Consider the following 26,266-nt stretch of genomic DNA (forward strand, 5'->3'; position numbering starts at 1 on the left):
ACAGAAGAGACCAGATATACAACAATAGTATCAAGATTATAGAACTATAACGTCATTTATACTGATATCGACTTTAAATTATAGCATAATAATGATGATAATAATAATAATAATAATAATAGCTTTGAAACCGGATCCTGCGACCTGCAAGATGAGGACAAGGAAGGAAAGACACAAACTAGGGAGAGAAAGAATAAGGTTAATGACTGGTTATTCATACCCCGAGTGTGAGAGAGCGAGTGAGTCTATTTTCATATAAACAAATGAGAAAATCATCACACAAAAATTAATACTTCTTTCTATTTAAAGACAACCCGAGTTCAGCCAAGAGCTGCATGTTATCTTTGTCAACTAGTCCTATAAAATAGCTCCATCATCTATATATTCAGAGGCTAAAACCCTGATTTGGTTTTACAGAATATTTAAAATCTGGGGACAAATGTCTCCCGGGCTACAGCTCAAACATAATTAACATCATACTTCGGACAACGCGTTGCAGCGACAGCCTCATTGTGAGAAGAGAGAATTTAAAGCGGTTTATTGATGAATGATCAGCTTAACGTTCCCTGGGGATTATAAACATCGACTCATGTCATGTCACTACTTCAGTGAGTTACTGAGTGTCAAAGACACGACTGTCACAAAAACACAAAAGCAAAAACATGTGGGCTCTTTTCCTCTTTTAATTTTTTTCCCCAAGCACATTTTTCTCTAAATTCAGAACTTTCAAGTCCTTAAAAAAAGAGTTTATAGTTTTTTCGTTGCTGAGCATTTTTCCTGAAAACAAAAATTCTTCATGATTTAAACATTTAAAACATATTTACAAAATTCTGGTGTGAAGGTGAAAGACCATGAAACAGTACATGAACGTTGCAGTGACCCATCCTGGGTTAAGGTGTACTATCACTACTATAGGACGACAGTGCAGTGGCCCCGACACCAGGCCTCATGGCATCTCTGAGTTTCATCACATGGACACATGACACAAAAACAGAACAGCATCTTTACCGAGTGAAATCAACATGCCCTAATAAACCTATACACTGCAATTAAGAAAAAAATAGATTCTATTGATACAGCCATCGAGGGGTGGTTTTTGGAAAGAGTGAGACTACAGTAGAAAAGCTGACTTGGGTGTCTTAAGCACTAAGGTTCTAACTACTACTCCAGAAAGTGCAGTAGAGGACGATGAGGTGTGAAGCCTTGTATCTTCTCGATTCAAGTGTTTGCAGGGGTCGTTCTTTGTTAACCCTTTGGAATTCTTTTTGGCTCCAAGTTCAAAACTTAGAGGCCTAAGTTTTACTACTTTGAAAGCATGATGTTGGAGGTAATTCTGAGTTGAAGGTAACGTGAAGAGCAAGATCTCACCATCACCCCGTGGCTAATATTTCTAACTGCCATTGTGTATTTTAACCTGTGTAAAAAATAAACCTATGTGGACCTTAAATGTATTTTTTCTCTCTCAAAATAGTTAACCTTCAGGCAAATACAGGTATAAACACAGTGATCATAGCATTAATCTTGAGAAACAAGCATCATTTCATCAACTTCTCAAATATAGGAAAGTTTTGGCAGCAGCATCCTTATAAATGGAGTTGCGGGGAAAATAAAAACTTGGTTGAAGTCATGCACACGCTTTCAGTTCACACGTGGGTAAATACATTAAAAAGTGACCAATGATCTGAATGAGCAACATATTATTACATACAACAAAAACACTTTGAGTGTTTAAATTAAAAGCCCCGCACAGTAGACTTCTACTGGCAGGACAACTAAAATGTAAAACCAAAATCCATATGTTCTTTAAGAAGCCATTAAAATTGTCCACTCACTCAAGACTCAAACTGTCCAGTTAACAAAATCCTGTAGTCCTGTGTGTAGCCAGGATCAATGCAAACGGTGGTGATACAAATTCTATAAAGGAAGTTTATAAAGAGTCTGAATATTAATTTGAAGTTTTGTTAGGTTTTTTTATTGCCCAGTCTCTTAAAAACACTGATGGCCCTAACGTCCATCTGTGCCCCCAGAGACTCTCCACCTGCTGCCACTGCTGGCCCTGCTGCTCCTGCTCCCCCAACCCCAGTGCTGCTGCTGACCTTAGAGCTTGCTATGGTGAGTCTCTCCAGGGTTCTGGTCCTGGTGCTGGTCACTCTGTTGTCCTGTGTGTCAGCCACTGTGGGCAACACGGCCGTATTTGAGGCGGAAGGCTTCCCCAGTCTCTGCAGAACACTGATCTTGGGAGGTGGGAGGCCATTAAGGGTGGACGAGGAGGAAGTGGGGTCAACGGGTGGGGGTAGTTTGAATTTTCCTCCCAGCCGCCGTAGGGTGGTCGAGGCAGGTTTTGTGGCTGGCTCCTTTTTCTGGGCGGCAGGAAGTTTCTTGAGGACACCGGCGTACTGGAGAACGGAGCCCTCTCCATCACTTTCATCCTGCTCGTCGACGTCCATGTTTCCTGCCCTCGGCACATCTACACGTGCCTGGTCCAGACGACTGAACACACCAGTGGGCTGCAGAAACATATTTTCATATCACACTGACTGTATATAAAATGTATGTAGTCTTTCACGCCATGTTTGTTTTAAGCCGGATATGCACTCATATGTGCCATGCTTTATTGTCACTTTGTTACCAAACCAGAAGCCTTTGTCTTTTTTTAGACCGAGTCCAATGAGCAAACAGTGACAGGTCTCACCTTGTTATTGCTTGTTGTCGTGTCCGCCTTTGATTCTGAGCCAAGTCTAGCAAAGACAGAGGTGCGTTTCAAACCTGTGTTGAGAGTAGAAGAAATGTGTTTTCAAAAATGAATCAATAACTTTCACAGTACACGGCGGTATTTTTTATGCACGAATGAGTGCTCCAGCGAGAAAGATGCACAGTCCAGAGTGTGTTTTTGCTCGTATTGCACGGGTGGATGAGCAGGAGAAAGGGAGCCATGCAGCAGAGGGTGCATATCTGTAACGATTATTTTTGTAATCCATTAATCTGTCGATTATTTTCTAGATTGCACACTCGGTCCAGAAAATGGCAGAAAATATTAAAAATCCGTTGATCAGTGTTTGTCAAACCTGGAAATGACGATGTTCTCAAATGTCTTGTTTTGTCCACAAACCAAAATGATTTTGTTTTAATGATTTCTTTGTTATGTGGAGTAGAAGCTAAAACAATCAGAAATCTTGTTTTAATAATGAAAAAAGCTTCAAACCGATTAATCGATTACACTATATAACTATAAATAGTTGACGAATAATCAATTAATTGTTTCAGCTCAAAACGTAAATAAATACTGTACATTCTTGGAACTCGCAGATGTGTTTTCTGCTAAGGTGGTGGAGTAAAGCACACATTGCTGCAGTTACTACAGCAACTTCTTTAGCTACGCCGGAAAGCATGCATGGTGCAGCAGTGAAAAGATAAATAAATACCAGTTTTCAATATGAACCACTATATGGTATGATGATGGAAATTAATGAAGGCTATGCATACCAATTCAAGTCACCTGATTTAGTTTTAGTAGGACAAATCCACACAGGTTTTAGTATTGATAAGCTGTAGGGAGTAGCAGCCCAGTTTGAGAGAGCCGTCGGCAGGGCCACTGGATCAGTCCTACCTTTCTTGGACTGCTGCGCCAGGATGCGGCGTGTACGAGGCGTGGTGCCTTTGGGCATGTTGACGATGTACTTGCCTTCCATCTCAGCTGTCACTCGCCGGCGCTTCACTGTTGGCAAACCCGTCCCCTCATCAGCTGGCTGGCTTAAAACTGAGAAACAAATTTACACAGGGATAGAACAGAGATTTTTTTTAAAAAAGGAAAAAAAGTGTGGGTGCAGAGGGACAAAAATGTGAGTTTGATGGGCATGGTTTAACATTTACCTGCTTTGTTACTCTTGTTTGCTTGCATGTTGGACACAGTGACGGAGAGGCGGTTGTCAGGTCTACGGGCTGGGGTTGCTGGAGGGGAGTCATGACTCAAAGCATTGGCAATCATACGAGTGGCAGCTGAGGAAAGGCAGCAACATTAGAATCAGCCATGATGATTAAAGATACCGATTGCAGGCAAATTTCCCCACTTTCTCAGACAACAAAATATTTCATTTGAACATAGCTCTGAATATAAAACAGTATTATTCATAGTTCATGGGATATTTTTGTCAAAGAATAAAACATTTTTACTTACGTGTATTGGCAGTTCTTCTGAGCTCAGCTTTCACACTCGTCTGTCCTGAGGAGATGGCTTCTGTGGCCATTTTGCACATGTCCTAAAGAATAAAGGCCACAAACACAGATCATTATGTTAATTTTTTTACAGTTAAGTCTTGTACCAGACACTGTTTAGTTACTACATTCATCTGCTGAAAACACTATGAATAAATTCATTGAGAATGATGACTATTATTTTGTCCTGATTTTGAAATCTGCACATGCATGGCAAACAGAAGAAAGCATTATAATGTTGAAGTAATCTGAAAGTCATTGGACAACATTTGACAGTGAACCATTTTCATTTCATTTCATTACATCAAAAAAGAAAAAAGTATGTCTCATCTCACCTGTCTGTACACCTGCTTGGCATGTTTGAGGATGGCAATGATATCCCCAATGACTGTAATCCCGAGGTCCATCATGATATCTTTACTGAGGTCCATGAGCATGTTCTTCTGGATTCTGTAATGACACAAAGGGTTTCAGTGACTTCAAGTCCAATGTATTGCTTTTGAAGAACCTTTTACAATTCAGTCCACGATCGCAGTGAGAAATAAATTCAGGTTTACAACACCAAACAATGTTTTATATATACACCTCTCTTGATGATATAACTAATAACAATAAACAATTTACAACGTCCAGATTACCCGAGCAAGGTGACAAATGGAACGTTTACTACCACTCCGTGGTGTGAAGTATTGTTAAATTACCTGTTGTCAACAAAGGAGACGGCATAAGTGACAGCGAGACCGGCTGGGATCCCTGCATCCTTAAAAAACTGGATCCACTCTGAGGTGGCTTGAAAGGAGAAAAAATGGGACGGTTTTAACATGAAACAGAACTGAAAAACAAACAATTGACATTAACACTGGATTGTGACTGATGAGATACTAGTTAACAAGTTTAAGTTATAGTTTCGATGACTGTCCTGCAGAAGACAGTGGGAGATGGGCCTAACAGCTAGTGGGGAATGTTAACCCGAGTAGACAGCAGAATGTTGAAGTCTAACACATGTCAACCACAGCCAGCTGGAGGTTATTTATAACATCAATTATGACACGTCTTGCGGGTGCTGTATCAAATACAGGAGGAAACTGAGTGAACACAGCAGCTGCTGCAACAATGGCTTAATGATGAAGTCAGTTAAACAAAGAAACCACACAGTAACTAAACACTGACACACCTAAACAATACAGAACTACTAAATGATTAGGAATGCATGTGAGGATGTTTTTCACTGCTAAAAACAGTGAAATGTATGCCCTAACAGCACTGACTCCAGGTGTCTTGTTTTGTCCTGGAACATTGAGTTTCAGTACAAGCCACATATGAAGAGGATAAATGTGGACAATAATTGTCTCCTGTGCACCAAAATAGCAACTGCAATGTCCTGGAAAAATACTGGCAAGTCAACCACTGCACATGCACGTGTGAGGCAAATACATTTCATTTATAGAGAATGAAATAAAATTCAGAGGGAAGCAAGAAACTAGAAATGACATGGGTCAGTTCAGAGATATGTATAGATTTAGCAGATGATGGCATCAAATACATTTATTTATGCAAACCTTGCAATCGAGTGTGAGCTTATGATTCAGGCACACATTATTTGAGTCAATCAACCTGTTTTAATGTGCGTGTATGTTTATATTAAAAAAACAGCAACAATATATATGTGTTTATCCATATGTTTAACGGATACTTAAGAAGTGATTAAGCTGATCCGACAAATATTCTCTCGGTACAACCTTTGATTTCGGTTAGAATTTCGATACTTTAAAAGCAGCAACATTTACAAACGAAAGGAGACAACATTGTGAACTGAGAGTGTGAATGAATTAAGAAAGTGCTGCGCACACATCAGCCCACGATAACACGAGAGAATTAGTCTACGAATGTGTTCAATATATGCGTACACGCACGGCCGAGCATACAACTGTTCAATTATTGGTATTTTTACTGGAATTATTCGTGGACAATGATGCCTTCTAGCGCCGTTTGTGTTAGCATTTAGCATTAGCATTAGCATTGTCTTAGCCGGCGCGAGAGCCGTGGATTACAAGGCGACAACGGTACACGGTGGCGTTTGTTGTGAAGTAACACGGGTGTATATCATCCAAATAACACTGCACATGTGTGCAAAAACGACGTCCAATTTGACAACAGTGGAATGATTGAGCTAGTAAGATCGGTTAGCCGGGCCTTTCTGTTCTCACCTGTTGCCTCGGACGCCATGTTGGACACAAACAGTAACTTCCGCCTCCGTGACGACACTTCCGCTAGAGTCGCAGTGGCATTTTTCAGTCACGGATGCTAGAGGGCGTCAGTGACCGTTGACCATTGACGTACAGTATATAACAACACTTCTAAAATGATATTATAATATAATATAATATCTAGTGAAGTTATAATAGTGAATATATATAAAGTTACATTAGCTATTTATGTGTACCTGCTTACGTCGTACGGAAGAAAGGCTGTAGCTAATGTCAGTGCAATCAGTTTGGCTAGGTGTTTTAGGTCTTGTTGTATATTCCAATTAGAACTTGTGCATTTCCCCAGAAAATGCCGTTTGGAATGGTAAGTCCTGCCACCATACGTGTTTTTCTGTCTGTCTATTATCTAATGTTTTTGTAACTTTTTGGAGACCTTTTCAGCCATATTGACCCTAATTGTGTGTGTGTGTGTCCTTTATGTCTGTCTATTTCCATGTGGTGTGTGTGTGTTCTTTTTGTCTGTCTATTTCCATGTGTTTCCATGTGTGTATCCACGTATATCTGTACAGTTAACTACACACTACTTTAATTCACTGCCAAAATATAATGTCAGCTACAGGAAACTCCTAACTCTGGAACACTTAGCCTTTACACAGAATATATCCATACGAAATATTGGTAATTTGAGCACCACAAGACTTTAGAGATGGCAAACATGTATTATTTGTACTATGAAAAATGACTGCAAATACAGTTTACACTCACAAAAACACTATGACAAAGAAAGGCTGGCACCAGCGCTCTTTAGGGGAAACAAGTGACAAATAAAAGCACATGGGGTGAAAGAGGACAAATCTGACTAAATACTGCTGCCTCTGATGTGTATTCTATCAACCTTTCATGCCTTTGATCTCTTCTTTCCCCTGAGAGATTATAGACCACTATACAAGAAAATAACCTTTCAAACCACATGTGTTAAATTATGCACAAAAGACACGTGCCTGATAATATGTTTATTAATATAATTTCTTCACAAATTGGAAATGAATAGCATTTGGTCAGACCACGTTGAAGGACACAGTTCACCCAACTTTTGCAACCTCGAAACTGAGAAATTCATTATCACTGTAAACCTTCGGAGGACATCAGATGGTGCAGAAAAATTAAAATGTGGACACATCAGAGGGCAGAAAGTGCAAAAGTGACACGACAGCCATGTCACATACACGAACGAACGTAGAAAAAGAACTGTTTAAAAAGTGTTTTAAATTGAACTGCTGAAAAACAGCACCAACAACAACTGAAGGCATGGATATCTGCATCTTATCGATGTCTGCCATCTGACAATGTCACATGATAAAGGATATGTTTTTTTTCACATCTTTTCCATTTTAAACATGTATCACATCATGACCTCAGCTCCCAAAGAAGTGTAAATGTTTGCAAACACTGATCAAAATAATTCTTTATTAAAACAACAATATTAATAAGACTTTTTGTATTGGAGAAAAAGTTAATTGAAACATTTTTAATTAAAATGTAACAGTTTCTTAATTGATATTGTTTCACAATTAATGTTACAATACTTTGTCAGGATTACTGTTGATACTGTAACAAAGTTATTAAGCAATACGTCATCGCCCTTGACATAGTAGCAGCAGTCAGTTTGAGCACTGTGCACTTTGCTACAATATGTTCAATCCAAGAGGATAATAGGTATTGCATGTCATACCAGGGAAATATGAAATCAGACCATATATGTGACCTGTGGAAAAATAGAAATACATCGCAACATTCACCTTATCATAGAAAAATAGGAAAGCTCTTTTTCAGTTAACACTAATTTAGCCATTATACAGTACAGGTACAGGCAGTTTCTCTCATATCTGGTACCAAAACACCTTTCTTTTCTCTGTATCATTCTTTCCAGTTGTAACTTTACAGAAAGAACACAATCACAACATTTTGAGACACAAATTCAATGATATCCAAGGTAAAGGAATTAGATGAAAGAATGATTCGTGTTGATGTGTGGAGTGCAGACGCAGCATAAACACCCTCTGAGATCTTAATATCACACTTAAAAGATGTCGCAATCAATCAATTAGGAAACTATGATGACATCACAGAGTATTAAGTGAGCTCTCAGAGCATCAACGGTTTCTTTCTCAGAATACGATGTTGCACCGAAACAAGCAGCGTGTCCATTTGTTCATTTGCGACAGGAATGTATATCCTTCCATCACACAACGAGAAACTGCCTTTTCTTTATCGTATAGTATAAGTAGCACCACAAAAACCTATGTACATGAGAACTATTGAATATGTTTTATGCTTATTGTCACACCAGAACATATTCTCATCACATTTGCATTTGGAGAGAAGTCAACATCTACATAAACACAGTCTTTTAAAAAAAATAAAAAAAATAAAGAGGTCTGCCACCAAGAGCCACGTTTCATACCATTAATCTAGTCATTGCTTTAAATAAACCTGTTTATTTATTGAAAATAAAGCTTCTTATACAATACAATATGTTTTTCTATTGTAAATCAACTTAGACAACACATTTAGCTGCAGTACAAGAACGGAAAAAAAACATGTCAATGCTCACATCCAGACTAAAGCTGCATTTCTCCTTCAAAAGACACAGTTTTACAGTTAAGAAATAATAACGTTATTGAGTGATATGCTGATACTGGATAGAGATGCATACTGGGTAGGAAATACTTTGTCCCCCACATGAAACAGATTAGTCATCAAATGGTAGCATAAGCACTTTTAATATGTGTATTGACCTTAAATCACACTGTCTTTTTCCTCTCATTTTTGTATTTGCAGAGTGGCATTAAGGTGTCAGTAGCTTTGGGACAGACCTCACAGAGAAAGAATAACAAACAAGCAAAAAAAACAATAAAAACAAAAGGTGTTACCACAACCTTCAAACATCGTTATTATAAACATACATTTAATGTAACTAGATAGTGCTTTATATTGTTTATAAAACATAAATACATATTGACAGAGGCAGTGAGATTTTACAGGTTTTAGTTAAAGGACAGGGTCATTCTTTAAACGTTATATATATTTTTTTCTCGTTTGTTCCCTTACAAAAATATTATTATTTTTCCAAAACTAAACCTCAGTAAAGTTTTATCTCATTCTTTAATGACAAAAATATCCCATTTAGATTCTGCAGACATTCATACGTTACAATCATGGTACATACACTTATATATATACATGTTACCTGTATATATGTATATGCATATAGACTTATAATTAGATTATTTTTGTAGTGCACGACATGCCTCCAAAATTGCCAAACAATAATACAATAACATAATGAAACAATAGATACGATGCAATAATAATAGTAACAGTTATCAGGAAATCTCCTAATAAAACATTAAAAAAAACGAAACAGGTGAAAAGAACAAGGAATGGCAACAGTCGGCCTACATAAGAAAGCAGAGGCAAAACAATTACACACACAAACAAACATACATTAAAATATACAACAATTCTCACTCTAACATACAGAAAAAACAACAACAAAATTGTACAAATTCACAGGCAAAGAAAGGACGGTCACTCCACAGCATCAGCCCACGTTTTCTCCTCTTTTGTTTTCAGGTCATGCTTTGTGCTCTTCCGCCACGTCAACCTCAATAAAGAAAGAAATAAACAGGCCAGGTGCCTCAGAGTGGACACACTCACAATAAATGCACCCCCAGCTCATCTCCACTGAGCGAACAGGGCAGGTACAGAGACCACTGAACCCAGTGTGTAAGAGGTTGTCTTGAAACACTACAAAAAAGAAGAAGAAGCTCTCTCCTCTAAATAAAGGCATCGGTTCACATATGATGGGTTCTGAGCAACACACGCAGCAGCCGGTGCGATGCAACAAAACGTCTGTATCTTCACTTCAGAGACTTGAAAGTGATGGCGTGAATGTGCACTTGTAGGCCCAGGGTGATGAGGCTTTGTGTTATGGAGGTGTTCTTACTGAGGTCACCCTCTCACACAGTTGGCAGGAGCAGGGGTTCTTTTTTCTTTTCTTTTTTTTGGCTCTTGCTTTTGGTAAAAAGTAAAAAAAAAAGGATGCTTATCCATCACATCTACATTGGAGTCTGTCGAGCGTGCTTGCTCCTCCTTCCTGCTAAGATTTGCTCTCACGTTCCTCCTGCCTCAGAGCAGATAAGTCTAATCTTCATCTTTTGAACATGGTAAAAATGGCTCAGCAGAAGACAGTGGCATCCGTCTTGCATTTTGGGTTCATCAATTATTAGTCTATGTGCATGAGTGTTGAAGTATTTAGCTGCTGCTGTAAGGATCCTCTTTGAGCAATGCACTCCAAGATAAAGGTTCTTCTGTTTTGGGGGGGGGAGGTCCTTGCATGAGAGGTTGCAAAAGGGCGTGTTAGTTTGGCCGGCAATCACTCAAGGTCCCAAGGGCTGGTGGGGGTCTTCGGGCTCTCAAGGGTTGAAGACTTCAGAGACAGGGGAGAAACACAGAGAAAAGAAGAGGAGAAACAAAGGAGATGGGTAGAGATGGTTTCGCATTGCAGGTAGGCACACGTTTTTTAAAAACAAAGTGAGAAAGCACAGGATTAAAAGTGGAGGCCGTGACAGTCGGATCCCCGACTTGTCAAGTCCAAGCAGCAAATGAAGAAGCAGAGGAGAAGCCGAGCAGATGAGGCGTTAGAGGTAAGCGGTCAGCAGTAAAGTCTCCCACATGAAAAGACCCTGAACAAGGTGTCCTTCATCCCTCTGTTGGATTTGGACAAATACATTCAGCAAGAGGAAGAGGGGAAGAAAGGGATGGAAAAGGATGAGAGCAAGAGCACTGGAAAAACGGGGCACCCGACAGAGGGAACAAGATGGGGGCTCTGGTGCTTGTTGGCGCGTGAAGTGAAGTGAGTTGACGGAATCTTATTCAACGAACTGTACATGTTGACGATTGAGAGTATATGAATTAATTTGTTAATCCAGAGCACTTCAAATTTGAGTTTTTAACTCACTTCTTCCCAATAACGCAAAATCAGACTGTACTGATTGTTCAAGCCAACTGATCAGAATGTGTGAACTTGAACCCAATCAGATGCAATTTCTTTATCAATATGTGAGGCTGATTTGGCACTGCACTACACAGTATAGTTGCCTCAGCTTCTACTTCCAGCGTGTATATTGTATATGTTTGTTGATATGTGTGCACATGTGTCTGTCGGTTAGTCAGAGCGCCAGCAGCGAAGGCGAGTTCAGGGAATCAGATGACTGCTCGCTACTGCTGTTCCTCTGGTTGGCACTGACCCCGCAGGCTCCCTCTGGGTAGGTGAACACAAATGAAGATGTGTATGAGGTGTTGTAGCTGCCAATGGCCGCACCGTCATGGTTACCACCACCACTGTCGCTGGCCATAAGGCATGGCCCACCAGGTGCTGGCTCACTTGAGCCATAGAAAGAACTAGAAAACTCTACCTCCTGCATTATGCCTGGCTGAGGCTGCTGCTGCTGCTGCTGCTGCTGCTGCTGGACCTGCTGCTGCTGCTGCTGCTGCTGTTGCTGAACTGGAGGCTGGGACTGTGTGGCAGCTTGGTGTGCTGTGTAGGCAGGAGGCAGAAAGAAAGTGTCTTCCTTCACAGCCAGGCCAACAATGGAAACTGGAGGATGTAAAGTCTGGTGAGGCAGCTGGGACTGGATTGGAGGGAGCTGCAAGGAGGCCTGCGGGGGCTGGTCCTGGTATGAGATCTTGCAGTTTGGCTGGTGGGCCACCAGGACAAACTCCAGGCGCTCCTTTTCCTTCTGTAGCTCAGAGATCTCAGCCTCCAGCTCTGCTTTCTCCTCCTCCAGAATGTCTGTCTCCTGCAGAGAATGAAAGAAACCGAGACAAGGGAGGGATGGGGAAGCAAGACAAGTGTGGGGGGAAATGGGTAGGGGGGGAGACAGCGGAAAAGAGAGAGGATAGCGATGTTAGCCACACCAAGTTTCTGCTGGTGTGTTTGTGAAGGTGGAAATGCTCATCGCAGATTAACAATCTTCCTCACCTGCCGTGCACAAAAAGTCACCCAAACAAAAATCCGTTCAAATATACACCTTGGTGTGCAAACACCACATCATTGATTTGTTTGCAGGTTACCACAGCAACCATGTTATTGGCCAAGTGTATGTTTGAACAGTGCTTCTAAATCCTGGTCCTGGGGACCTGCTCCATCACACCTGATTCAAACGGTCAACTCGTCTGATAATAATCAGGTGTGTCGGAGCAGGGAAACCCCCAGGACCAGGATTGAGAAGGCCTGTATTAGAATAAGGGTGGAAATGATTATTATCTGTGTGTAAAAGTACTTATAACTGTGATTTCAGAGTTTTAAAATGTTATTGGGAACTTTGAACTGTAGAGGGCAGCATTGCCTGCAGGAACTAATTGGTAACAAACAGTTTCATTTACATGAAGCTTTTCCAGGTGTAGTCTACATTTGCTGTACTCTGATCTATAAATGATCTGTGGCTTGAACAGAAATGATGAAGCATAATTCACATGATCATTTTTTGATCAAATATGTAATATTGCATATAAGTATATAATAGTCTATAATAGATTATACAGTATAATTAACCCTAACCCCAATTAGCAACCCTAACCCTAAACCCCACACATCCAGACAACATGGGAAACATGTATGCAGTTTAAGAAGAATAAACACTTCTACTGGTTAAATTAAATTAGTCCTCCATCCTCTACTAGAAACCTAACTAGAATTAGGAGTAGCACCAGGGGGAGCAATGGGTGTTGGGTTGGGTGCCTTGCTCAGGGGTGCCCTTTTTTCTGACCTGCGGTCACAAGCCAATTTCCTTTTCCACTTGGCCACGGGTTGTCCCAAAGTGTCACATATGACACTGGAGTTGAACCCAAATGAATGTTATTGGCAAAAACCTGTTTGTTTGTTTTTTAAACTATTGTTTCATGTCAATAATAAATATCTGCTGCAATAAAGGTCTGTTAGGCCAGGTTTATTCAAGTCATGCACACTCTTAGAAATAAGGGTTCAAAGAGGGTCCTTCTACAAGGACTGAGGTTCTACCTGGAACCATTTGGTTCTGAAAAATCCTTTCGTTTTCAAGGATTCTTGGTAACATTAACGGTTCAAGTAAGAACCATTTTGATCCAGAGAACCCTTTAAATCCCCTTTCTTGAATAAAGGGTTTGAAAAAAGGTTCTTGGTGGATCCCTCCAAGGTTCTACCTGGAGCCAAAAAGGGTTCTCCTATGAGGACAAGCCGAATAACTTTATATGGTTCTACTTAGCACTTTTATTTCTCAGAGTGTATGAGATTAACCCATTGACAGCTTGCTGATATATGAGATCCAACATAAAAACAAAATAAACCTGGTGGTGCCATCAGACTTTTGCACAGTACCATACATGGGTGAGTGGGGGGCAAGAAGCCTTTTTGTGTTTTGCAGCCATCTTACTTCACTAGTTTAATTTACCTGTATATAAACTCTAAACGCCATAGTGTGAAACACAGACAGACAGTGCAGTGTCTCAGTTAGGCTTAGTCAGCTTTTTGTGAACTCATCTGTGGCAGTTTGAATGCAACATTTGTGACATCTGTTAAAAGGGATGCAGTGAAGTCATAAATAGGCCTGAAATACTGTGGGCACCATTACCACAGTCAACCCCCCCCCCCCTCCCCCTCTCTCTATTGCTGTAAACACAAATATACAAACACTTTTTAGCACACTCTGCACTTTTCTAGAGGGGAACATTAAGTATGTGTTTCTCATTTTTTAGACATTCTGGTATACAGTAGGTATAACAGGTTCCAGGCTCACCGACTGCAATCTGTCCGTGAGTTCCCGTCTGCGGTTTCTGCATTTGGCAGCAGCCAGCTTGTTTCTCTCTCGGCGAACACGCCTCTTCTCTTCCTCCTCAGGTGTGAGCTTGAATGAAGAGGAACATACAAAAAAACGGTTAGAATAGAAGCTTTGCGTTTGTCTTCGAGAATTTTTGTCACATTGTCCAAGCAGCAATATGAGTGGCTCTAAATGGAACAAACATCTAAATTTTGGGCCTTTTTTTTATGAAGAAAAGTATGAACTTTGTGGTCGGATTGTTTTAGCTGTCATGTGAATGAGAAACCTTTGCTGCATGTGTAACGTGAAGTTTCGACAAACCGTTCAAGCACACACACTTACTAACACACCAACATCTCCATCGTCACTCACAGACTCGTCTCGCGTGCGACGGCTGCGGGTTCTGGGCTGGCGGATGGGGCCCGGTGCTGGGCCTGGAGTGTCTGAACTTGGAGTGAATCCAGACTGTGAGGAGTAACTGGGACCTGGCATGTCATACGGGTCAACCAGTGACGTTGGCTGGGTCATGGTCGTGGTGCCAGTGGACCCACTCTGTCCAGAGGCCTGGGAGGAGATGAGGGTCGGCTGCACCATCCACTGCAGGTCCTGGCTGGTGGTGATGGCGGTGACGGTGGGCACAAATGAACCGGGCATCTCCCCTCCAACGCTGGCACCTAGCCCGCTGCCCACAATGCTCAAGTCAGCTCCCACTGACACACACTCCTGAGCAGGTAAAAATACACACACCATTCATTGTTAATGAATATGTTTAGAAAACTAGGTTGTTTCTAATGTCACCGTTATGAAACAAGGATGGATATATGGCATAACATGAATATGTAACATATGGAAAGTAGTAGTAGTAGTATTGCTTTGGAATATGACCAGACCAGTGAGAGAAATAACATCAGGCTATTTTTATTTATTTTTTTAATATTAAACATGTGGACATAAATTAAACTGTTGCAATTGAACTAACTGTAAGTGTGGATTCAGTGTATATCTATGATAATAATAATAATAATAACTTTATTTATAAATATAAATGTATGATTATATATACTACATTACTATATACTACATTACTGTTTTAATTAGTTTGTATTTATATTATGTTGTAACAAATAGCCTATATATACAATATATATATATATATATCTGTGTATATATATATACACAGATATATATATACATACATTTAACAAGTACTTAATCAACCTTATATATATATATATACACACACATATGTGTGTATAATAATAATAATAATAACTTTATTTATAAATATAAATGTATGATTATACTACATTACTATATACTACATTACTGTTTTAATTAGTTTGTATTAATATATACATATACATGAACTTACATTTAACAAGTACTTAATCAACTTTAACATAACTCACCTTAACATAACACCTTAAAAACTCTAGAGTCTGACATTTCAAGTTTGACTTCACTAGTTTTGAGATTGTAAATCTTACTTTTACAATTATTAAAGCAGTCAGACGGTGTCACGTTGATAAAAGATCAAATCTGTAGGTTGTCTTTTTTATTATTATTATTTTAAATTTCAGTCTATACCTGGGCTCCAAAAATGACCTTCATTAATATTCAAACACAAGCGTGCGAACAGATCGGGGCAGGCGCTGCTGAGAGCCGCGGCCTCGACCAATCGCATCTCTCCACTGGCGTCTTCCCCCTCCTTCTTCCTCCTCCGCCGTCACACCCCCGGTGTTCCCCCTGGCAACGCAACGTCGCGCTCCAAAATAGAACGAGCGATGTACGTCACAGCGAGGCCTGTGAGAGGAGAGTGGAGGAGCGCGTGGAAGGAGGGGGCGGAGCTACGCGGCGCTTACGTAGGGAGAACTCGCTGTCATACGCTCTGCGGCGAGATGTAAAAAAACAAAAAAAGAAAGAAAAGAAAAGAAAAAAGAAAAGCGAGCACGCTGTCAGAGCGTGAGAAGCCGGCGCGAGAAGCCGGTGTCTTTGGACACGAGCGGCGGGTAAACATGTGCTGAAGCGACAGTTTACTTTGTAACGTCGATGGTCGTCACAGCGCGCGTGCACTAACACAGACAAGTCAACAGTTTGTGTCATATGATACACATATTATAGGCCACGTGCACATTAAACATAAAGTGTATAACAAAACATATTATATATAGTTTTATGGAGCTTTTATGGACCGCTTATCACTTATCCCACAGACTTTTATGTCACGTTTAAACAAAGGTATAGCAGGGTATAGTTACAGTTGATCTCTGACTCGCCTGCGGAGCACTGGTGGTCGGCGGGCTCCCGAAGGAGTCCACGGAGGAAAGACACTGGGACTCGATTGACGGAGAAGAGCTTTCACGGGATCCGCTGTCGGGGTCGCCGGGGAAGCCTTGGTACATCTCCCCGCAGGGACCGAGAGAGAAGGCGACACCTGCAGTCACAGGGGAGAGCAGGGCACTGACACCTGCACACACACACACACACACACGTGCACGTCACTAAGTAAGTGAGACAATCATGTCAACAAAACAACAACAACAACAAAACACCAACTTTGATCATCAGTGTAAAAGTTGGACAGTCCCATTGAAAGCACGGTGTAAAACCGGACAGTCAAAGGTGTCCGGTAAACTGTCCGGTAAAAGTAAAAGTATTGACTTACCGTTGCTGGTCTTGTTATTTCCCGGTGAGATGCTCTTGGTTTCTTTCCAAAAAAGTTGCATGAAGAAAGATTAATCCAGTTCCCCTACATGTAGACGGAGGCCAGCGTGTGTCCCGGGTTAACCTGTCCCAAAGTGCGCTCGTTTCTTAAGTCCTCTCTCTCAGTGTTGTCCTGTTCTCTGCTCAAACTCGATCATAGATCCATTAAAAAAAAAGTCCAGACGCGGCGCGACGACGAGAGCGAGGATTACGGCGCACGGTAGCAGATCTTGTCTTTTGAATGAATCCATCCTCCTCGAGTACAAACAAGGCATTTCTAGCGGCTAAGCCACGCCTCGGAGTTCCGCTGGTGACGTACATATGCCCATATTTGTGCTTCGGTGTTGTGTTTGGTATCCTTGGTGACGTTGAGGGATTCCCTCTCCCACTGAAATGGACCAGAAGCTCACCTCGCCGACGGATAATAATAGACTGGCTTTTTTTTATTTTACACTATCGCAGGCACGAGATATTTCTCACTGTCTGACAATTTCTGAAAGGATTTTTTTTAGCAAACTTCAGAGTGATGAAAATGGAAAATATGTATTTCTGACTATCTGTGTGTGGGTGTCTATACCTGGACTGGAAACATCTTTATTATTCATATGATAAGATTATATACAGTCTTGTGTGTTCAGCCTAAACATTCCCACGTTGAATTTAACATAATTAACACATAACAATAACACGTACTGTGCTTTCAAAGTGCAAACACTATGTCACTGTACTGCAGTTTAAACATCACGTGGTGTGTAAACATCACAGGAATGCCAAAGGCTTTACCTACGTAACACAGAAGAGGCTTTACGTGCTTTGTGGAATCCCTTCAGGCATGTAAGGGATATCCTGCTGAAGTTTCTCAGGACACGCCCTCGGGAGTCCCCACACAGTGTGTGTGTGTGTGTGTGTGTGTGTGTGCGCGCTCGCGCGCGTTCGTGTGTGTGAGTGTGATGCAGCCTGCAGGCACAGATAGCACGTACAGAATTCATGGAATGCATCATTAAAACCCACAATTTGGTGTGTGTGTGTGGTTTGTGTGTATGTGTGTGTGTGTGTGAGTGTGTAGGCAATGAAGCACCAGCACAGCACAGAGATAGAGAGAGATAGTGGTGAACACAAGTGTGATTCTGTCATGGACACTGTGGGCAGCAGTGACGGAAATCGGCGCCTGTCATCGCAAACATCACCGAGCAGAAAGTAGTGATTCATTATTCTTCTTCTTATTATTATTATTATTATTATTATAGCCTACAAGCGGACACCAGTGGGAGGTTTGGATGGGGAGGAAGGAGGAAGGCGGGAGGAGGGAGGGACGGGGGCTCATTTTTGCTCCACAGGCAAAGAAAAAGAAGAATGAATAAACGTCTCAGACACAAGTGATGTCAAACAATGTCACGAGGCAGACACGCTGCAGGAATAAAGAGCAGAGCTGTGGGGATAACAGGTTATTAGTCAGCGCTATACAACAACGTCACAGACGTGGGTCCACGGAGGACGTTGAGCCCCCCCCCCCCCCCCCCCCCATACGGGAGGTTCTGCCGTTACCGGCGCTGCTGCTGTTGCTGTTTCTGCTGCTGCTGAACCGGGATGACTAATAATAACACCGGTGTCGTAAAAAGACCAGGAACTGTCGAAATGAATGGGCTGATAATAACGCACTCACGACACAACGACAACAACCGCGTGTTACAGTGACAACAGTACGACTAATGCGTACTCAAACAATGTTGACTTCCTCTTCAACAGGTCAATAAAAAGCCTGAAATATCGCAAACATCCACGCTGTACGTTCAAACACCATGTGCTCTCTGATACGCGTGTGTGTGTGTGTGTAGCGTTCTGTCTCCATGGATACGCCGTAGCCTCTGACGTAAGGACGTATAAATTTTGTCTTTTTTGTTATGCCGCCTAGCAACCGGTTACTGTGGCAACCGGTGACTGAGCGCGAGACAGCAGAAGCACACACAATATGGCTTCCGGATTCTTTGTGTGGAGAGAGACGAGCAGAAACTCCGGCGGAGTGTGACTGCGGCGGTTGTTGTTTCTTATTTTTAGCACAGTTTTAACCGTCAGGTAAACTTTGTTTGGCATTCTTGTTACGTCAGGCAGTTTCTGGGAGAGTAAAAAAATTGTTGACAGAAGTATCGTCGCGTTTTGTTTCGCTCCGTGTGCACGCGCATTCACCACGGAACATGTTGTCGTTTAAACGGTGTTGTAAATAAGTAGTTACCAAACATCTGATTCAAATTATGACTATAACAAACTAATGGTGACTCGTTTTCGTCCACGGAGCAGTTTTTACTGTAGACGATTGCGTGCTTTAATTGCGAGCAGAATGTTAATTTTAATTCTGCTCATTTTTGTGTTACTTTGAATTAGCTATTTAAATTATTTCAAAAAGGTAATACACACAACAGTGGTTTTAAGACTACATATAATACAACGTTTAATAATAATAAAAAAAAAAAGTAAATTTAAAATGTATTAAATATTTAAAATGTTTTTGTATAGGCAGTGTGTTGATGTGCATCTGTGTCGGAGTAAGTTTAACTGTGGAACAATAAAAGTACATTTGATTTGAAATAATAATTGATGCGTTAAATAATTTCGTAATAATAATTATTATTAAAGTATGCTTTTGTCAAGAGCAAAACATTAAACGTCAGGGGGAAACAAGTGCGAAAGTTCACATTTCCTACAGTTCAAGGTCACTTGTTGACCAAAAGTCCAAAACCAGCTAATTTATAATGTTTTATAAAGATTAAAATGCTCAATTTGAGCTCTAGATATTGTGCAGAAGCTTGTGACACATCTATAAAAATCCCAATCTGTGGTTGAGAGTGGATTCACTATGTTAAATGAGACTGCAGTGGTGTCTCAACGCGTTGAGTGTTCTTCGAAAGTTTGTTTTGTTTACAGCTTGAGGTGTTCTAGACACCAACCTGGCAAAAAAGAAGATGAAGAAAAAAATAGACACTGTGTTGTCTAATGCCCCCAATGTGCTTTGTTTTGCTTCGCCCTGTCTCTTAGTGTATTTTCGGGAAGCCACTAACTTGCACTCTGCTCATGAGGCCAGCCCCTGTTTCCTTTTGGAAGGCGGGCTGTGTTTGCCTCCTTCTCTTGCCCAAAATATTTGTTACCAAGCAACCGAGCTAGGCCTGTCCCACCAGAGTAGCTTTGTTTACACCCCTTCTGGCTCCGTAGACTAACAACATTGCATAACTCCCAGGCTTTTCCCCACGTCACACAGAGAAATTTGATCCGTCTGCTCCCTCCGGCCAATCAAATGTCCGTGACTCTCACACTGTAGTCGTGTTTCCCTCGGCAACTCAACAGTTTGACTCTGCCTTTGTCAGCTGTGTTCACCCAGCGCTGTTCTTATTGTCAGAGTTCACCAGGCACAGAGCCGCAGAACTGTGGCTATACGATTGTTCCATGAGAGTGCTTTTAGAGCAGCCTTTGCAGAAGACTTCCTGCAGATAATTGTTGTATGATCAGTTCAGTGTGGGTTCAGGTCTGCCCTTGTTGAAAGGCCTTCTTGTATCACTGTGTAAACATGCCTTGTGTACAGTGTATTAACTACAATAGGCCAACTGAAAATGAAGGAGATGGAGCTCTAAACATATGTATCTGACACTGAGCAATAAACTTTTGAACTTGGAGCGCCCCTCCTGATTTACAGCTCGAGCACATATTTGTTTTACTAGTTTTTCCATGTTATTTTGTACATTCCCCCCAACTTTTGATGAGCCAAAACAACCAAAGCTATTTATTTACTGCAGGAGTTTCAGTTAAAACAAAACTCAAGGTGATCCAGTGGCACAATCAGCACGGTCTGCACGGTAAGGTCCAGATCGTCAACAAGTCACTGTTGTTGTTTGCAGTTCAAACCACATCAGTCGTGAATAATAATCATGCACTGTACGAAGCAATGAGGGAGATTTGAGATTTTAACCATCTCTGTCTCCTGTTTTGTCTTCAGCTCTCAGACACAGAATCCTGCAGTACACTCTAAGAAATAAACGTGCTAAGTAGAACCATATAAGGTTCCTCGGCTTGTCCTCATAGGAGAACCCTTTTTGAACCCGTTTGGAGGGGTCCACCAAAAACCCTTTCAAATCCTTTATAGAGGAAAGGGGTTTTAAAGGGTTCTCTGGATCAAAATGGTTCTTACTAGAACCATTAGTGTTACCAAAAACCCTTGAAAACCCTGTCTTTGGGGAAAGGGTTTTTCAGAAGCAAATGGTTCCAGGTAGAACCTCAGCCCTTGTAGAAGGACCCTTTTGTAACCCTTGTTTCTAAGAGTGTAGACCAACACATTTACTTGTTGTCTAAATGTGAAAGTTCCCATGACCCCGTTAGTAAAGTGTGAATGCTAAGAGCAGGTTACACTGTTTACTCTTGTGACTTTCCAGTTTTTCTTGTTCCCTGCTTCAGCACACAGCTCCGCTGCACCTCGCCGTTGCCCTGTTTATCTTAATGCACTTGTGTTTACAAGGCCTAATCCCTCTGGCGCTCTAATTAAATAGCAAGCTCGTATGTTTATAGGGACCTACACGGCACACACGCACAGGGATAATTTAACATGATCTGTTCAGAAAACATTCTATTGTGCATGCGTCAAAGCCTCGATGCAGTGTTCTTTATGAGCCCGAGTGCAATGAGGGCTCTTACACTCATTTACCCCTGTGTAATAATAGACTGGATTTAATGCATTATTCGATTTCTGTGTCATCCTAAACCCACACGTGTGCAACCACAAATAGGACAATCGTATTTCAGTGCCCTGTGTTTTAATGTGGAGTGAGCGAGACTGTCATTTTAATCCGTGTAACTGGCAATAGCTGCGAATAGTCATCGCAGCATCCGAACTGCAGACGTCATCACTGTGGCGCAAACGGCAGAGCGGATAGCTTCGCCGTATCATGCACTGCATGGGAGTCAGATGCCTAAAGTTAAATGCAGTCAGTGGGTTTTAGCTTTGCAGAGCTCTCTGTGACTCAGACACGAGCAGCGCGTCAGTCCTACTTCCAACAGGCTCGCTGCCAGTCAGAGAGGGGAAAGTGTCTGAAAGAGGACAAGAGCAAGAGGAACGGTAGTTAAAAGTAGTGATGAGGCACTGACCTATGAGTTTTTTGTACTCTGAAGGTGTTAGTCCTATGTTTTTGCCGCCGAGCGTGGGCTGAAAAGACTCTTATAAGCTCTGTTTAATGCAGTCGAGCTCAAGAGCATCACAAACACAGAAACACTCATTTACTTTCCTTACAAACCACGGGAAATGTTGCGCTTTTACATTCTGTACAGATAAGAAATTCTGCATTTCTGGCAAATTGTGTGTCATACATGTCAGACCACCACCGTTTGTAGAAATCATAAGAGCTGTCTTTGAGATGAACACCTGGTTGTGGCGGCATGTAACAATGTGAGGCAGTGAGACTTTGGGTGAATTCTAATACCTTGCTTAACCCTCAAACTTAACCTTCAATCTCAAAAATGCACGCTCCCGCTAATGCAAGTGCTCTCCTGATTCTCACATAAATTAAGTTGAGGGGCAAGTTTAAGGGCTGTATCATTCTCAATATTGAGATTTTCCTAGACCACCCTTGGGAGCAAGGGCTACCCAGAATGCACTGTGTGTTTTGACATAACAAAGATGGCACCGAAAGCAGCGAAACGAGTACACTACAAATTAAGTATTTTCTTTGTTAATAGAGATATCAAAATGATAAAAACCATTGTATAATCTTAGTTTAGGCCCATTTTATGGATAACTTACGTCATTGTTGTGTTACATTTATTTTTATTTTACGATCTTTTGCCAATAGCCGGCCGGTGCGGACAAGCGATCGTTTGCTATCGTTTACTTTTCAATAAGCCGTGGTGTGTGGTAACTGTCAGCTGAATATGTCCGTGGTTGTGGTATTTGTATGAGTATCATCTTATAACTGACAACCTAATAACTTGACTGACAAACGGATCGTAATAAATAATCCTGACTTTTTTGGAGTTGACAGACTGGACGCAGCTTTCACGTTATTCTGCCACCCACAGTCTGAAGACGTATCTGCATTTAAGGGGTGTCCCATTTCTAAGTGACAAAATAACACTCAACACTTGGTTTTGAGGGCCAGTTAAGATTAAGGGTTGAGCTTGAGGGTTAAGATAGGAATTGGAATTGGCCCTTTCACTAAGCAGCAGATCACTGTCTGAGAGCAAATGTTGCACCCTGGTGTTTTGATGCTGCAACACAATACGTTTTTGAATGAAGTTATAGTAAATGAGGACATGATCCTGGTTTGTTTTAACCCTGTGATGCACTCGGTTTCTATGGAGAGGGATGTCGACGCCTTGAGGTGAAAATCATAATCTGCTTTTTGTGCCTAAAACTAACCACAGGTATTCAGTGTGCCTTAATCTAACCACATTTATCACCAGTCAATCGTTTAACCGTTCTAATTACCTAATTTCAAGTGCCACAAAACATCTGATGATTTATTACATATTGTATGCATTGTGTACTGTGTTTTACTGCATTAGATTAACACCAACATGCATTAAACTTACAAGACCACTGCAGAACCATGAAGTTGAAGCAGCCAATAGAATCTCGTCCTCATTTCTTTTGTATTCCATACACTTGAGCTTTTCTGAACTGTTTTGTACTGTGTCATTCACTCATCCACACGGATGAAGGCTGCTTCAATACACCATTGATGAACAGGTACATGCTGCTATAATGTGCATTTTACTCCGAGTTGAGCTCATTTTAACTTAACAGCCACGTTTTAAAAGCTGATATGTTACATATGAACAATTTAAATCTGAAAGGTATCTGATATTCTCACATAAAGGTAGAGCAGTTAAATAAACAAGAACCTGAAACTTATAGTAAAGCGACTTCATTTGCGACTGTTTGGCAGTTTAGAAGTGATTTATTGCCATGTTTGTACAACAGGGCGTGGGAAAAGTGTTCAGCTCAGTTTCCTGCTTTGATCATAGATTCATCCTCATACCTTCTGCTTTCTTTTCCCCCTCGAGGCATCTTCTCAAAGTCCTGTTGCTCTGCTGCCACGTGTGTCACCGAGTCTTCACAGTCTCATCCGATCAAGTCAGTTCAATTCAATCTGTAATAAATGCATTTTAAACCATTACTTTCTCCTGATATGAGGTTACAATTTAATTTGATGGTGTTTACACTTACATTTTTTGGGGAGACGAGAGCAAATGTTCGGCTACAGGCCGCTTTATCGTATTAACCCTGTAATAACACAAATACCTGAACCAACTGTTACACCTGAAACATCTACATGAAAGAATCCAAGTGGAGTACAACTACACAGAGATGTATAACTAGTCAAATATGAGCCTGTGCTGTAGGTTTATGAAGTGTCCTGTGTCTTTTTGTTCAGGCTGTTTCCACCTGGACGAGGCACATGGACGCCAACCTTATTATTCCCCCCACTCATGTTCTCGGTTTGCTTCTTTCAACCCTTTTTCCTTTGCTCACACCCCCTCTCTCCCCTCTTCTTCTCTCCTTACATAAGGGCTGCCCTCATTTTCTTCTTCAGGACCCAGTAAGAGGGGTATGAATAAGGGGAGTGAGTGTGTGAGGAAGAGGGGATGGCAGTGGGTGAGCTCCAGTGAAGAGGAAGACAAAAAAAAGGAAAGAAGTATGGGGGTTGAATAGAGGGCTGTGTGCGTATCGCAGGAAGACACAAACCTGCATATGTCCCCATCTGTCCCCATCACCTTCTCTGCCCACACACTACTCCTTCTTATTAGCTCATATGCTCCTCATGCTGTGCATCTCCCCAACACCGGTGCTCTGTGTTTGCCTCTTGCATCTGCTTCTCAGAAGCTGAAATTGCTGTTTGTTGGCTGCCTTTTGGATTATCTTATATTAACTTATCCTTTGTATATAGTTTGGCTGACTCCACAATTTACAAGTATGTAAATGTAGACTCAAATATAAGAAATATAAGAGACAATTGATTGAATCTTCAGTAGTTACCCCTCACCAAGGAAATACTGTCGGTTCTGGGGCGATCAGCGATCAATGATCAATAAAAAAAGACTGATTCGCATATGAGATGATCCACTACACCCCTGACTATGCTGCTGCTCTTCTGGATCGTATCTGTCTGTGTCAAAGATCCGATGTGTTTACATGTTTTCCTACTCACCACAGTTTAAAGAAGCCTTTTCACTATCTCTACATGATGGTGTGTGTACCAGGAAACAACTTTATTTTGTGGTTATTATTATGGTTGGGCTTTGGCTGCTGTAGCCCATCTGCTTCAAAGTGCAACGTATAATATTCTGCAAAAAAAACCTGTAATAATGACTGGTCGAAAAACCCAAAAAATAGTTCTAAAGGACTTTAAAGTTTTAAAATAAACTCAAGAAGTAAAGTTAGAAAAAAAAAGTTACAAAGAGATGTTACTTGACAAAAATAAAAATAAATAGCAATAACTGAATTAATCATAGATAATGTTGTACCATCAAGACCACTGCCACATTATTTATGACAACTACTCATCCATCAGTCTTCATGACTTGTAAATAAACACACCCGGCCTCGTCCCACCTCATGCCAACACACACTCACATCTTTAAATACCCCAGCTCTGACGACAGAGATAGTATTGCTCATGAAATTTATGCGTGAGTGAGCCCAGGCTACATTTGCAGCAACTTACGCAATCCTCCCTAGTCTCCCTCCTGTCTCCCTATGCGATAGTTTAAATCATCACATCCCTCCCCAGAACCCACCTCCACAGTATACACTACAACCCGGCACTATTTCTGTACCAGCCCCCGCCGCTGTGGCACAAAAATACCAGCACCTCCAAGAACAGACGCCAAGGCTGTCAGAGCATCCTCACATCCCACAGGACAACTGGGGGGGAGGGGGTGGGCAGGTGGAAGGATGAGCACAGCTTCTGGCGAGGGAAAAGGATCAACAGGGATAGAATCAGAAAAAATATGAAGTATGAAGTAGTAAAGTTCTGCTCTGTGGAATTTATCGCCAAAATACTGTGTGTCACACAGATATCCTGCCCATACATGCAAGCCAGGGTGCACCTTTGATGATCATAAAGAGAAATAAACTACCGAAGATATCAGTATAAAGTGTGGTCATTGTTGAATCGGTGTAGCTACATTCATTTTCTGCAGAGCAGAAATATAAGACGTCATATACAAGTAGATAACAGGTCTTTAAGAGGTGCTGTATACTACAAAGTCAAAGGGCCCGAGCACGGTGCCTTGCGGCCCTGGTATACT

At 41.3% G+C, this 26,266-nt stretch overlaps 2 protein-coding genes across 2 annotated transcripts; both read right to left on the reverse strand.

Moving 5' to 3' along the window:
* Positions 1–741: 741 nt before the first annotated feature.
* cUnh19orf47 (chromosome Un C19orf47 homolog) lies at positions 742–6,438 on the reverse strand (the record flags this gene model as incomplete). The annotated part of the gene is made up of 8 exons (XM_083887210.1): positions 742–2,507; positions 2,693–2,766; positions 3,608–3,757; positions 3,871–3,996; positions 4,175–4,256; positions 4,548–4,662; positions 4,914–5,001; positions 6,420–6,438. 8 exons carry the CDS (start codon positions 6,436–6,438, stop codon positions 1,962–1,964), a joined length of 1,200 nt encoding a protein of 399 aa, XP_083743336.1. The 3' UTR covers positions 742–1,961.
* Positions 6,439–11,653: 5,215 nt separating this feature from the next.
* Positions 11,654–17,004, reverse strand: fosb (FBJ murine osteosarcoma viral oncogene homolog B; the record flags this gene model as incomplete). The annotated part of the gene is made up of 5 exons (XM_083886713.1): positions 11,654–12,283; positions 14,258–14,365; positions 14,621–15,001; positions 16,555–16,712; positions 16,944–17,004. 5 exons carry the CDS (start codon positions 17,002–17,004, stop codon positions 11,654–11,656), a joined length of 1,338 nt encoding a protein of 445 aa, XP_083742839.1.
* Between the last annotated feature and the right edge of the window lie 9,262 nt (positions 17,005–26,266).

This window comes from Microchirus variegatus (genome assembly GCF_963457635.1).
Source record: "Microchirus variegatus genome assembly, chromosome: 3".
NCBI lineage: Eukaryota > Metazoa > Chordata > Actinopteri > Pleuronectiformes > Soleidae > Microchirus > Microchirus variegatus.